Source organism: Euprymna scolopes, chromosome 3 (genome assembly GCF_053919585.1).
Source record: "Euprymna scolopes isolate OS-2025 chromosome 3, ASM5391958v1, whole genome shotgun sequence".
Lineage (NCBI taxonomy): Eukaryota > Metazoa > Mollusca > Cephalopoda > Sepiida > Sepiolidae > Euprymna > Euprymna scolopes.
The window spans coordinates 21,218,173-21,232,955 of NC_136484.1; the positions used below are offsets into that span (position 1 = coordinate 21,218,173).

A 14,783-nucleotide genomic window follows, 5' to 3' on the forward strand; every position below is an offset into this window, starting at 1 on the left:
CTATCTAGCATCAAACCTAAAATGGTTAAAAAACAAAATAATGGTACATTACTTCTCGAAGTAGAAAACCAAAAATATGCTGTTGAAATTTCCAAATGGAAACGTTTTAACAATCAAAATGTTAAAATTTACCCTCACAAATCTCTGAACATTAGCAAAGGCGTAATCAGGAGTACTGAATTATCACTGTGCCCCTTGGAAGAAATTCAGACTAACCTACAAAAACAAAACGTCACTGACGTTAAGAGTCCAAATTAATAAACTTGGCGAAATAATAAAAACAAATACTTACATTTTAACATTCAATACTCACCAAATTCCAAACAAAATTAAAATAGGGTATGAAATGGTAAACGTTGAACACTACATACCAAACCCACTCAGGTGTTACAATTGCCAGAGATACGGACACCATCGAGACCGGTGTACCCGCCCTCCAATATGTATAAGGTGCGGAGATAATGAACCTCATACAGATTGTAAAAAAGAGCCAAAATGCATCAATTGTCAAAAAGGCCATAGCGCCAATTCAAAAGAATGCGACAAATGGAAGAGTGAAAAAGAAATCAACAAAATAAAATATACAAAAAATATTACCTTCCAAGAAGCTCGCAAACTATCAGAAAATGCAAAATATTCTGAAATAACAAAAACATACAGCAAACTACCGAACCAAATAAACAAACAAAAATAAATTCACTCAACATTAAATCCGAGGACATTATTAAATTACTTAATGAAATGAAGGAACTTATGGAAGAATTTAAAAAAATTATAAAACAATTCAACAATGAAAAAAAAGTTCCTATAACTGAACAAACCTCTCAAGCTAAAACTAAATCAAATAAACCCATAAAACAACACCCATAGAAACATCTCCACTTACAGAGGGGAAAAAACAGACACCAAAATATGCCCATGAAGAGAAAAGAAATAAACCTCCACTCAAAAAAGAAACTAAAACAAAACTAGACAGATCACGCTCAAGTTCCAGACCAAGAATCCCTACACAAAACAGATTTGAAGAAATGGACATAGAAGACCGAAGATCTGATACCAATGACTAACAAAAAACAAAAAATAATCCAGTGGAACTGTCGCGATTTAAAAACAAACATGAATGAACTGCTTCTGCTACTAGCGCAGGAGTGCCCTGCAGTGGTGTGTCTTCAAGAAACTTTTCTGAAACCAGGAGACAAAATTAATATTAAGCAATATGAAATTTTTAATTTCACTCATAACTTTGGGGGCAGGGCCTCCGGGGGAGTAACAATTCTAATCAGAAACGATATACCCCATAGCAAAATAAACATAACAACCAATATCCAAGCAATTGCTATTAATGCCACACTACATAAACCAATGACAGTATGTTCACTATATATACCTCCAAACGATGACATAGATAAAAACGAGATTAAAAAATTGATTGATCAATTACCCAAACCTTTCGCCTTATTAGATTTCAATAGTCATAACATACTATGGGGATGTAAAGACACCAATAAAAAGGGCAAAACGTTGGAAGAATTTTTCAATGAAAACGATATATGCTTCCTCAACGATGGAACACCTACACACATCAACCCAACTGGTGGAAACCATTCAGCCATTGACCTTAGCTTGTGTGATCCATCACTATATATGGACTTAACCTGGAAAGTATATGATGACACTTGCTGCAGTGACCATTTTCCATTAGTGATAGAAATTCCAGAATTCAACAGCGAAAAACTTCCCAGATGGAAGCTAAATAAGGCCAACTGGCAATTATACAAAGAAAAATGTCGACATAAGTTGAATGATTCAAACAACACTGTAGAATTTTTTACAGAAACACTAGTAGAAATTGCAAATGAATGCATCCCTAAAACTTCAGCATCTAATCGGTACAACAGACCCTCCTGGTTTGACAATAAATGTCGGGAATCCATCAAATTGCGAAAAATTGCACTGAAGAAATTTCAGAAACAACCCACAACTTCAAATTTGATAGAATACAAATTAAATAGAGCTAAAGCTCGTAGGGTAATAAAAGCAGCTAAAAAAGAGTTGGGAAAAGTATGTCAATAAACTAAATTCCTCTACAGAACCGAGAGTAGTATGGGAGATGATTAGAAAAATTTCAGGTAAACATCAATCAACACCAATTAAACACCTGCTTAAAAACAACATCAGAGTAACCGATGAAAAGAATATAGCAGACCTACTAGCCGAAACTTTTTCTCAAAACTCATCTAACCAAAACCATAACTTTAAATTTATAACAATTAAACAAAATATCGAACAATACAAACTAAACTTTAAATCAAAAAACCTAGATTATAATAAACTACTTACATTAACTGAATTAGAAGATTCTATTAAAAGATCCCACAACACAGCCGTAGGACCTGATGAAATCCATTACGAATTCCTGCGACAACTCCCTTTGGAATCATTGAAGTTGCTACTAAAAATTTACAACAAATTATGGACAGAAGGTGAATTTCCTGACTCGTGGAGGCAAACCACAATAATAGCAATACCAAAACCAGGAAAAGACCATTCGACTCCACAAAACTACAGACCAATCTCACTGACTAGCTGCTTGTGCAAAATAATGGAGAGAATGATAAATGATAGATTGGTTTGGTACCTAGAAACCAACAACCTTATCTCCAACCTACAATGTGGATTCCGTAATAAGAGAAGCACAACAGATCACTTGGTTAGATTGGAAACAGCCATAAGGGAAGCCTTTATTAGAAATGAGCACCTATCAGCAGTATTTTTTGATCTGGAGAAGGCCTACGACACTACGTGGAAATATGGAATTATGAGAGACTTGCACGAATTTGAACTAAAAGGCAGACTTCCACAATTTATAAAAGGATTTTTATCTGACCGAAAGTTTAGAGTCCGCATTGGAACTACTTACTCAGACACCACAAATCAAGAGGAAGGAGTACTTCAAGGTAGCATTTTATCTGTGACACTGTTCAATATTAAAATGAACAGCATAGTGAAATGTTTGGACCCTGGTGTCGAGGGATCTTTATATGTAGATGACCTACTGGTGTTCTGCAGATCAAAGTATATATGCACCATCGAACGCAAACTCCAACACTGCTTAAATAAATTAGACAAATGGGCAATGGAAAATGGATATAAATTTTCCCAATCAAAAACCAAATGCGTTCATTTCTGCCACATGAGAAAACTTCATAATGATCCTACATTGAAGCTTGGAAGAACAATAATCCCCACCGTAGAAGAACACAAATTCCTGGGCCTTATATTTGACAAAAAACTGTCATTCATCCCCCACCTGAAGAATCTAAGAAATAGTTGCAACAAAAGACTGCAACTACTACGGGTAATAGCCCATACAGAATGGGGAGCCGATCAAAAAACACTAATGAAATTATATAGGACTTTGATAAGATCAAAACTCGACTATGGTAGTTTTATATACCAATCAGCCAGAAAGTCCTACCTAAAGATTTTAGATCCAATCTGCCATGGAGGACTGAGGTTAGCTCTCGGTGCTTTTAGAACATCCCCAGTTGAAAGCCTCCATGCAGAGGCCAACGAAATCCCTATAAATATAAGGAGTCAAAAACTGGGTGCACAATATTATACTAAATTAAAAGCACAACGAAATAATCCAGCATATGAAGCTACATTCAATCCGAGATATAAAGAGGCATTTGAAGCAAAAAGGAAGGCCATAAAGCCCTTTAGTCTTAGAATGAAAGCAATACTGCAGGAATCAGAAATGACTAGAAAATATCCAAGAACATATACTACCTAAAACCCCACCTTGGATACTTAAAAAACCAAAAGTAATCTTAAACTTGAATGAACTCCCAAAAGCGAAATCCCACCCTAATATTTACCACGAAAAAGCCTATGATATTCTCCTAAAATATCCAGACCATCTACCTATTTTCACCGATGGCTCTAAAGACCATAATAGAGTGGCATGTGCTGCAGTGTCGAATGAAAAAACTCTTAAAAAAGCTCTTCCAACAGAAAGCTCTATTTTTACTGCCGAAATATGTGCCATCGACCTCGCACTCAGCATTATAGAAAAAGATGAACATAGGAAATTCCTAATTTTTTCAGATTCACTTTCCGTTTTGACATCTCTGAATAACAAAAAACTTGAAAACCCACTAATCATCAAACTAACAAATAGAATTGATTCATTTTCCAAACACAAAGAAATATTTATATGTTGGATCCCAAGTCACATTGGGATAAGAGGAAATGAAAGAGCCGACTTAGCGGCCAAATCAGCTCTAAACTTAAAACCAGATACAATAAACATACCATATACTGACTTCAAACCCAAAATTAATCAATTAATTCATGCAAAATGGCAACGACAATGGAATAACAACACAAATAACAAATTATACCAAATCAAATCCATACTGGAAAAATGGAGACAAACTCCCCCCAAATCCAGAAAAGAACAAGTTATAACTAGAATACATATTGGCCATACAAAACTCACACACTCCTTCATTCTAAAACAAGAACAACAACCACAATGCCCATTCTGCCAGAAAACTTGCACCATTAAACATCTTTTTGTGGAATGTAGAGCTCTAGATAAAGATAGAAAACAATACCTCAAACACAACAGCATGAAGAAACTTTTCGAAAACAACTGTCTAGAGGAAATATTATCCTTTTTAAGAGTAACAAGGATCTTTACAAAAATATAAATCATTCTCTGAATCAACCCAACTAAACCTTATGAATGAATATATGAGGATATATAAAACTTAAAAAAAAAAAAAAAAGAAAAGATTGTTAGATATTAAAACAAACAAAACTGTTGAACTATACAGAATTGATTGATACTCGACGTCATAAAGTTCTTTGAATACATAATTTTTTTTTTTTTTTAATCCTGAGTTTGGCATTGAATAACCTGAAAAGGGTTGATATGCCGTTAAGCCAAAACAAAACCAAACAAAGAGTAAAGTTACATAGGAACTTTATAAAATTATCAAGTGAATAAGAGTTACAGAAAGAAATTTTTGTTTTTGGGGTGGAAAAAAAAAAATTGCCAGTATTTGGTTGCATTTTTTATATACAAATACTAAATGAGCATTTGAATAATACTTGGCACATTGATATTAATATCAATTGTTAAGGTATTTTTTTCTGTTTTTTGTTTTTAGTTCTTTGATTATTAAAGAATGAATTGTATGAAGAGAAACAAACATTTTTGAAAAGTTTTTTTCTCTTTTACTCCAAATGAATGTTTTCAACTCCTTTGAAAAAGGAGTTGAAGAGGACAGATAAATAAGAAAACAAAACAAAACTAAAGACAAAAACTTTTAGCTGACGCTTTTTCACGTTAATCGTCTGTAATGAGAGGAAAGTTGATTTTAAAAAAAAAAAAAAAAAAGTAGTCAAAAAACCATAAATATTAAGGGTGAACAAAATATGGGGGAAAGGGGAAGAAATATCTCGAGTTACACCTATAATTTGTTATGGATTTACTCTTTGTTTATATACAGTTGACGTAAATCAATAGCAAGTTTTGAGAATTTTTAAATATCTTCAAGCATGCTCTGTGCCAATTAGCGAATGCTTTGTGCATGTACCTTCCAGTACAGATTTGACAGTGCAATAAATGCTCATGAATGGCTAACTTATGAGCTTCTAAATGCTCGGATAGCCATTTTGTGCCTAGGTATCAAACATTATGAAATTCATACCTCCAAGTGCTGAATGGTATGCTCCATGTAGTCAGCTGTGCTCTTACCATTCAAGCAATAAACTAACATATTGTATCGAATGGAGGAGGTACCATCTTTCTGAAAGGAGGAAGCGCTATTCTTAAACACTGTTTGAACCTTAGTTGCAAAGAAATAATGCAAAATGACTAAATTCTGTGTGAAAACTCATTTTTAACATAAATCCATGGGAGCTTCAGAAACATTTTTGAAGGTCCAAAAAATGTTATCTTTGAAAGCAATAATTTTATCTCCTTTTTTTTTTTTTTTTTTTTTTTTTTAATTGTGTTTAAAGGAAAACCATTGGCCGAAAGGATTTCAGTTATGCTTTAAAATTCAGTGTTTATTTTAGTACTTAAAAAAAAAAAAATTGAGGCCCCAGCTTGCGGGCTTTGGGGAGTGTGGAGCCGCCCTTTAATTGCCATTGCTCCCAGGTCCACTTTTCACCGGAGTGGTAATACCTGGTAGTCCCAACTATGGGTTAAATAGAAACCGACTTGAAAAAAACCCAAATATATTCTATTAAAAATTTTTTTCTTCAATCACTGGATTCAGCATTAAATAACCTAAAAAGGGTTGATATGCCGTAAAACAACCAACCAACCACACGTCTCCTGAGTTGACATTGTTGAATACCAGTGGAAAGTGATTCAGAATGACTGGAAACAATGCCGAGATAAGTGGAAAGCACATATTGCACCTAGCCTTCCTAAATGGTCACCCATCTGGTACTGGCCAGGTTCAACATTGCTTAACTTCGGTGATCTGACAAGAACTTGTGTCAACGTGATTGTGCCATATATAAAATGGAAATAGCACATTGGTTTCAGCAATAGGTCAAACAGCAGTTGCTTCTGAATTTTAACAGAAATATTGGCCAATATTGGAACCAAAGGACACCCATAGCTACCCCATCAATTTGTCGATACATGTTCTTGGTAAAGCTAAATTCAACTGACTTGGTAGCTAAACCCATGTACTCAAAAATATATGCTCAGGAAATGGAAGACTTAGCTAGAGAACTATAATGAAAACAAAATGACATAAATCCTGGTAGTTTCGATAAGCACATTAGTAAACGAATTGGATATGTCATAAGAACATAGATACCCAATATTTTTTTACTTGTCTTTCATCCCTAACAAGGCATATATCGCCACTTGGACGTAAGGGGCTACTATTTGGGACCATGCCTAGGAAAGATTAAGATGTGGTTTGTTAGATTTATCAAACATTTCACGTTTGAAAAAGTGAGATTGTAGTTTAGTTTCTGTCTTGAGTGTCCTATCACTAAAATTGGCATTGCCTAAATACTCAAATTTGGTAGCATCACCAAGTATCATTCTTTCAATATAATTTGTGGTCTAGAATGACAACTCCTGAGGCTTTGTCTAGTTTCATAATATAAATTTTTTATTGCTATTCAAAGCTTTAATAGCCTCGAAATGATTGACTTACAACACAAATGATTTCTATTCAATAGGAGTACTCACTAAACAGGGCTCTACGGACGAATTTAATTTTAGTTGACCTTTGACAAGTAAATATTTTAATTTACTAGCCAAATAGAAAATTTACTAGCTAAACCAATGTAATGCTATTTCACTTTTTTTTTTAATTTTCGAATTGAGACAAAATTAAAAGGGGGAAATTCAGAAATTTTATTCAGTTTCAATTTTATCAAATATAACTTGAATAAATAGCTTAAATCTTTGTTTTTAAATAATACTGCTGTTGAGTGTGTGTCATCAAATGATTTCACAAGTACAGTTTTCAAAAAAGATTTTTCAATGATTAAGTAATTTTTTTTAAGAGTTTATAATATTCTAAAAGAAGACTTTTTTTTAAAAAATTAAAACTAAAAAAAAATTACATAATATATAAATTCTATTTCTGACTATTTTCACACCTTAGTTTGGCCGAAAAAAAAACAAACTTGGGGAATTTTGCCTTCCGGGGAGGACCGCATCCCCTGTCCCCACTCCCTTAGCTATGCTAGTGTGTATGCGCCTCTTATCCCTCAGACTATTTTCGGTCATTATACAGCTTTCGTTAAGGTATGTTCGAGCGCACACCAAGGCTATTCGTGCCATATGTGTGCACATAGGCGTAGTAATTTTTCGCGGACAATTTAAAATTAGATGGAAATGAATTTTTAAAAAATTGCAAATTTCGGAAAGGCAATTTTTTTTTTTTTTTTAATTTTTTTTTTTATTTTTTTTTTTTATGGTCGATAATATACTACCGCAGGACTTGCCTTTAAAATCTTAATTTTCATAGAATTTCGGGTGTTATAAACAAATATTACATTAAAAATTGGCAAATAGTTTTTAAGATCTGGAAGGAAGCATCAACATTTTTTTTTGTTTTCTTCATTAGCTGAATATTTTAATGAATGTAAATTTTTTAAAGAAAAATATTTGAAAATTGACTTACCATAGTAGTAGCTTAAATTAAATATAACGCTGTATTTAAGAGATAGCAAAATAATTAATTTTCTGAAGACCTTAACTGCAAACCATCACCTAGCATGCGTAGTTCTAATGTTATTCCAATGATATTCTTTTTGAAACTTCAAAAGAAGCCGACTACTGTTAAAGTTTTGCAAAATAAAACCACGTGATCAATTTCATTTTAGAGATATTTCTTTCAAAAAGCCTTTGTTTGAAAAAGGAAAAGTATATTGTTCTATTACTGTTTAAATAATTTGACTTTGCTCGTTTTATTTTAAGAAAATATAAGTTGAAAAGACATTTTCATTCACTACTAGAGTTGTCGGTAAAAAGTCGCCAAAAAGATAAGTTTTATTTTTAGTTGCTAACTGGAAAAATCACTCGCAAATGCGAGTGATTTACTCGCAATGTAGAGCCCTGCTAAACTATAGTCAAGTACAAGACTTGCTTTTAGCAATTCTGCATCCTCAAAGAGGGCATATGTTTCTTATATATTTCAAATTCCGCAAACACCTCCACCTTTTTAATAAATGAAGGAGTTATGAGAGGACAACTCTCTTGATGTCGGACAAAGAATATTTAAAACAAATATTAAAAATATGCCTTTCACTAGTCTGATCTGACCCAAACTTTCTAGACAGATTTTTTTTTTTAAATTTTGGGGGTTTATCTTTTTGCAAAATATCACCAGCTGAAATATTGTATTTTCTTAAAGAATGGCAAAGCTAACCAAATAAAATTACACAGCCAGTGATTTTTTTTTTTTTTTTTTTTTTTTTTTTTTTTTTTTTACTTTCTATTAAAACTGCATATAAATAAACAATTTCATATTTTAAGAAAGCATGTTCAATATTCACTGCATTTCTTGTGTTAACCTTCAAAATGCATCTAGAGATATACACCGGTGAGGCATGATTAGCAAAACAGCAGAAAAGATAATTTGGATTGAAGTAATCTTAGCTCTCAATTCAATGTCTTCATTTAATGTCTTTACAATAGTTATCCTATCTTCTCAAATATTTAAAGATGTTTATGGATACATAATTTTAATAAACATTTCAATAATACTATACGCAATGCCATTATCAATTGTTGAGGTATTTTTACTTTTCTTAACTTGTATTACTAAAGTCACACATAGAGGAACAAAGAAGAAACGCTTGAAAAATATTTTTCTCCTTTACTCCAAAGCAATGATTAAAGTGCATATTAAAAAAACAAAGAAAAGAGAATGGGAAAGCAGGTAAATCTATGTGTTTGCGTGTGCGCATTTTTCTGTATGTCTGCAAAAGTATTTTTTTTTTTTTTTTTGCGACTTCTCAAGGCTGTCGCTCATTTTTAAAACTTTTTATATCACGCCAATCATATGAGTTACAAACGGGGATCGCGTGTGTATTTAATTTGCCCGACTTTCAAAAGCTAAATATTCAACATTTTTCGATCGCCGGGAACGTCCAAAAGCAATCCGCTTTGATCGATGCGGATTTTCTCCTTATATCAGACAATTGCTACTCAATTTGGACAAACAATCCCCTTTAAATGGGGAGCTGGTCCCCCCCCCCTCCCCATCATCTTGGAAGCAAAAAGTGCCACGCATTGAAACAAACACCAAAAGACTGTCCTGTAGTAAATAAAAATAAAAAAACTGCCACGTCATTGTAACGCTCCCGCGATGACCTCATTAAGTGGCTACTTTTTAACTCCTAATTTAACACGCTTCTCAATTCCTCTGCCCTCGTGGCCGAGATGGTTAGGTGGTTGTTTTTTTTCCCTTTCGTTTCCACCTTTGCGTCAAGGCTTCAGGGTTCAATCCTACCTTCCTACTAAAACTTTTTTTTTTTTTTTTTTTTTTTAACACGCACACCTTCAAACACTTGGGCAACGCTGGCTACCCCTCCCCCACTAGTCTATAATATAAATCTCGCATGTCTGTTTAAATGTATGTATGTCTGCCTAAAACTTTTGACAGAGGTGATGGATTTTCACAAGATCAATATTATTTTGAAGCTCGACCCTTTGGATGACAGATCAAAAAATTGGCTAAAAAACATTAATTCCTTCACCCTCAACTGGGCCTTTTTCTACAAGGAGGGGTCACTTTTTCTGCGGATATTTTCGAGTCTTCCCCTATTTTCGATTGACTAGCCTTAATTTAAACTTTTGTCACTTCTGGTTTGGTGATGGACGCAACAGCAAAGATGTTACTTTTTTTTACGTTCTTTTCCTCCTTCGTGGTACGGGTTTGAGCCTGCCTGCCTACTACCACTTTTTTCTCGACACACCTTCAAACACCTGGACAATGCCGGGCACACAGGCTAGTTAAAGAATAAAACAAAACCTGCTAAATGGTATCATTTAGTTTTAATAAAGCTTTCTCTAAATGAAGTGCTGTGGGACAAGCCCCCCCCCCCCCCCTCCCGTACAAATCACCGCAGAATATATTTCAACTGATTTTTCAAGTACAAATAAATTTTATTTAGATTCATCGGACTACTCTTTTCTTGAGTGATTTTTTAACCTGAATTTTTGAGATGAGGATTGGTTAGTTGTATTTGGATTCTTCGAATTACTGTTCTCATCTTGTGAAAATCACTCAAGATTAGAACAGTCCAATGAATCAAAATAATGCAAATAACCAATCCTCATCTCCAAAATTCAGAAATGATAAATTTTCTTATATTCGTTTCATAAGCGTAATTTTTGTGTAAAGTTTAATCAATTGATGATCAAATAACTTTATAAATGATCTTGAGTGCATCAGTGGGGAAGAGGTGGCTGGTTACTTTTAATGCATCTAAAACCAAGCTCCTATCTTTAAATCATCAATGCTCTGATCCCCATCTGGATAAGTTTCTGGGATTGACCTTTACTCCTGACCTGAAATGGAACGTGTAAGTATGTTGCCAAGGTTGCTGGGAAAATGGTGGGATCCTTCTACCGCTCCAGAAGATATCACACTACTGATGCAATTCTCTATCTATATAAAAGCGAAATACGTCCAAGGAAGGAGTACTGCTGCCACATCTGGGCAGGAGCTGCTAAAAACAGCCTATCCTACCTTGACAGAGTACGAAATAGACTTTGTAGCTTAGTGGGGTATGCCTCTTTCTTAGAACTGCATGCCTGTGGAACTCTCTACCACTTGCCTTTTCCCACCTGACTACAACTTGGATGTCTTCAAGTCCAACATAAACAAATTCCTGATAAACCGCTCCCTTAAGACACTTTATCAAATCTCCAATACTAATGATTACTACAATACTATCCCATTGATTACTGTACACACAATAACCCTTATCCCTGAGTGGCTTCCGGGCCTTGATAAGTGATGACCTCCATGTAAAAGAAAACAAAAAAACTTTCATTTTTCTGGTGTTTTTTCAAATTACTGAAAATTTGATTTATAGATTAAAAACTTTGAAATATGTTTCTGACTGTTCATTAAAATACTTTTTTTAATCCTACAGGAAGAAAAACATTTTACATGGCTCACTCAGAAGTCCTTGAATTTTGACTTGCCTTCACAACATTTCCAGTTACGGTATAACTGGAAATGTTTTCTCAATCATTAAATCATTTCTCTCCGATAGGCTCATAAGAGTAGTGGTAGATGGACAAAAATCGGAGGCCTGCAGTATTAATGCTGGAGTCCCTCGGGTCAATCCTGGGCCCAACTCTTCCTGATCTACATCAATGACCTCCCTAAACACATACTTAAATCATTCGTTGACATCTATGCGGATGACACGACCATCTACGGCAACACATCAAAGGCTGTAAATGACAAAGTTCTCTCTGATTCTCTCTCCTCTGATCTTGAGCGCGTGGTTCAGTGGGGGAAGATATGGCTGGTTACCTTTTTAATGCATCCAAAACCAAACTCCTATCCTTACATCATCAATGCTCTGATCCCCAGCTGGCATCAATTGTGATGGATGGCTCTCGTCTGGGTGAGGCCCCGTGTTTTGACAAGCTTCTGGATTTGACCTTTACTCCTGATCTGAAATGGAACACGTACATCAAGTCTGTTGCCAAGGTCGGTAGAAAAATGGTGGGATCCTTCTACCGCTCCAGAAGATATCTCGCTACTGATGCAATTCTCTATCTATATAAAAGCCAAGTACGTCCAAGGATGGAATACTGTTGCCATATCTGGGCAGGAGCTGCTAAAAACAGCCTATCCTTCCTTGACAGAGTACAAAATAGACTTTGTGGCTTAGTGGGGGATGCCCTTTTCTCTACCCTGCAACCTCTCTCCCACAGAAGAGACGTTGTGAGCCTATCCTTGTTTTATCATTATTTCCGTGGCAGGTGCTCGTCTGAACTCCAATCTCTGGTCCCCCCCTCCCCAATCTTTCACTAAAAACACCCGTCTAGCTGAATCCACTGTGAAAAATTTCCCCCACTCTATATGTGCCTAAATCAAAACGCGAATTCCATGAACAAAGCTAAAGCTTCTTTCTTAGAACTGCCCGCCTGTGGAACTCTGTTCCGTCTGCCTGCTTCCCTCCGGACTACAACTTGTATGTGTTCAAGTCCAATGTTAACAAATTCCTAATGAACCGCCCCCTTAATTAAACACTTTATCAAATCTCCACACTAACGTAATGTACTTGCAATAACCCTTATCCCTGAGTGGCTTCGGGGCCTTGATAAGTGGTGATCACTGTAAAAAAAAAAAAAAAAAAGAAAAAAGGCCGTTAAATATGGAAAATGTCTTAATTTTTTAAAAAAGCCTTGAAAATCGTATTCGTTATGTCTAGTAAAATTTTGTGTAAATATTAAAAATAAAATCAAAACTAAGTATTATTAAAAATACCATTTAAATACTGAAATCGAAATACATTGTTTTGAAATCGTATCATATTGCGGAGTTAAGTCCCTTTATTACTAAACTTGCTTTTACTTTAAAATTTTGAATTTTCAATATTATGGATATGAGTTACGCCCCTTTATCTTGAAACTGCTCGGTTGGATAGTTTCATGATAAAGGGGGATTACTTGTATCGACAATACTAGAAATTCAAAATTTAGAAATAAAATGAATTCCGCATAGATCAATCTACAATGGGGAAAATGTCTAATTGCGCTTGGTTGACCAAATATTAGTTGGTCAGGGATTGTAAATATGATTGTCAACAGGCATATTGTTGTGTATGTAAACACGTTTGTTTTAGCAAAATGAGTGAAAATGCCTTGAAATTGCACATAGCTGGCACTAAATACAAAACGATTAACGCACATGTTGGGAATTGCCACTTAAATTGACAAATTAAAATTTTGTTTCAAAACCAACTTCAACTGACAATAAATCAATGTGAAATTTTAGCCTTGCTACAAACTGATTTGGATTTCACTTCAAAGAACACGTTTTGAGCAGATATTGTGGGCATTGAAAACTGAGTGCACATTGTATCGAATGAACATGTTGGAAATGCATTTTGGTTGGTCTGACATGGCAATTGCTAGTAAGTTTGTGTGAAATTTGTGAAAAATGACAAGCTTGAACTTTTCATAACTGCATGGCTGATCTTTCAAGTTTTGGAGACTGTTCTGGTGCTCTCTCATGGTACGGCCAGTGTCGAGGATTTTCTGTGACCAAGTCAAAGCATCTGGAGGGGTGTGTACAAGTCCCAATAATGAATCCCCTCATTGTTTCATGCTACATGGTTAGACAAAGGTATGACATGTTTTCAGAAAAAATAATAGAAACAGACAAAAACTGAAGAGAAAACCAAACTTTGAGCAGCTAGAAAAACTGAATTAAAAAAAAAAAAATAGAAAATGACATGTCCTTAACTTCATCAGTAGATGTCCTTGTTCTGAAAGCAGCCAATTCTGGAAATTTTTAAAACTATTTTATGAATTAAATGAAATTTTTTTTTCTTTTATTATATATCAAATTTTGTTGAATTGTCTGTAGAAGGCTTTGAAAAGAGACATTGAAAATCTGTACGAAGCCGGATTTTTACATTAAAAAGAAAGTAGTTGAAGTCATGTTTACTTTACTTTGTAAAGCTAAAAATATTTACATCCACTTGTGATATGAAAAGCTCCTTAGTGTTTTTTAATATTGTTTTAATTTTTTAATAGGTAAATACACATTTTAAAGTACATATTTGTTTTAAAACTTTTATTTTTTATATAGGCTCCTCCCCGGGACCAAGCTGTTATTCGTCACTTTGTTACATTTGTCTGTCATAACAATACCTTATATGAACTTGGTATGTATATATTTTTTTATATTAAATCTTAAATCCACCTGATCCATAAACCTTTCTGTTAAAAAAACCCAAACTAATTTGTATGATTAATTTGATATTCAGATTAATTTAAGTCCCATATGGTTGGTTAATCATATCAGATTTGAAGTTGGATTAGCAGTTACAATTTAAATTTTATTAAACTATCATGCAAGATTCTGATAGATAAAGCACAGAGGCTCATTGTATCTTTTCTGAAGATAGCCTCAAAATAATTACCAGCTAAAGATACAACTCATGGTTATTTAAAATTAAAATCAAATTGTTTATGCATATATCGGCTAATTAATCGAAATATTCAGAACAGTGTCAACTTTGACCAACAA

The 14,783-nt window shown here is 34.2% G+C and overlaps 1 protein-coding gene across 1 annotated transcript in view; it reads left to right on the forward strand.

Annotated features, from left to right (window-relative positions):
• The window catches only part of LOC145253699 (ubiquitin carboxyl-terminal hydrolase isozyme L3-like), a 94,728-nt gene that overhangs the window by 65,931 nt on the left and 14,014 nt on the right, over positions 1 to 14,783 (forward strand). Inside the window, exon 6 of the mRNA XM_080112958.1 lies at positions 14,343 to 14,418. Within this exon, the coding sequence (XP_079969084.1) occupies positions 14,343 to 14,418 (76 nt within the window). The remainder of the gene's footprint in view (positions 1 to 14,342; positions 14,419 to 14,783) is intronic.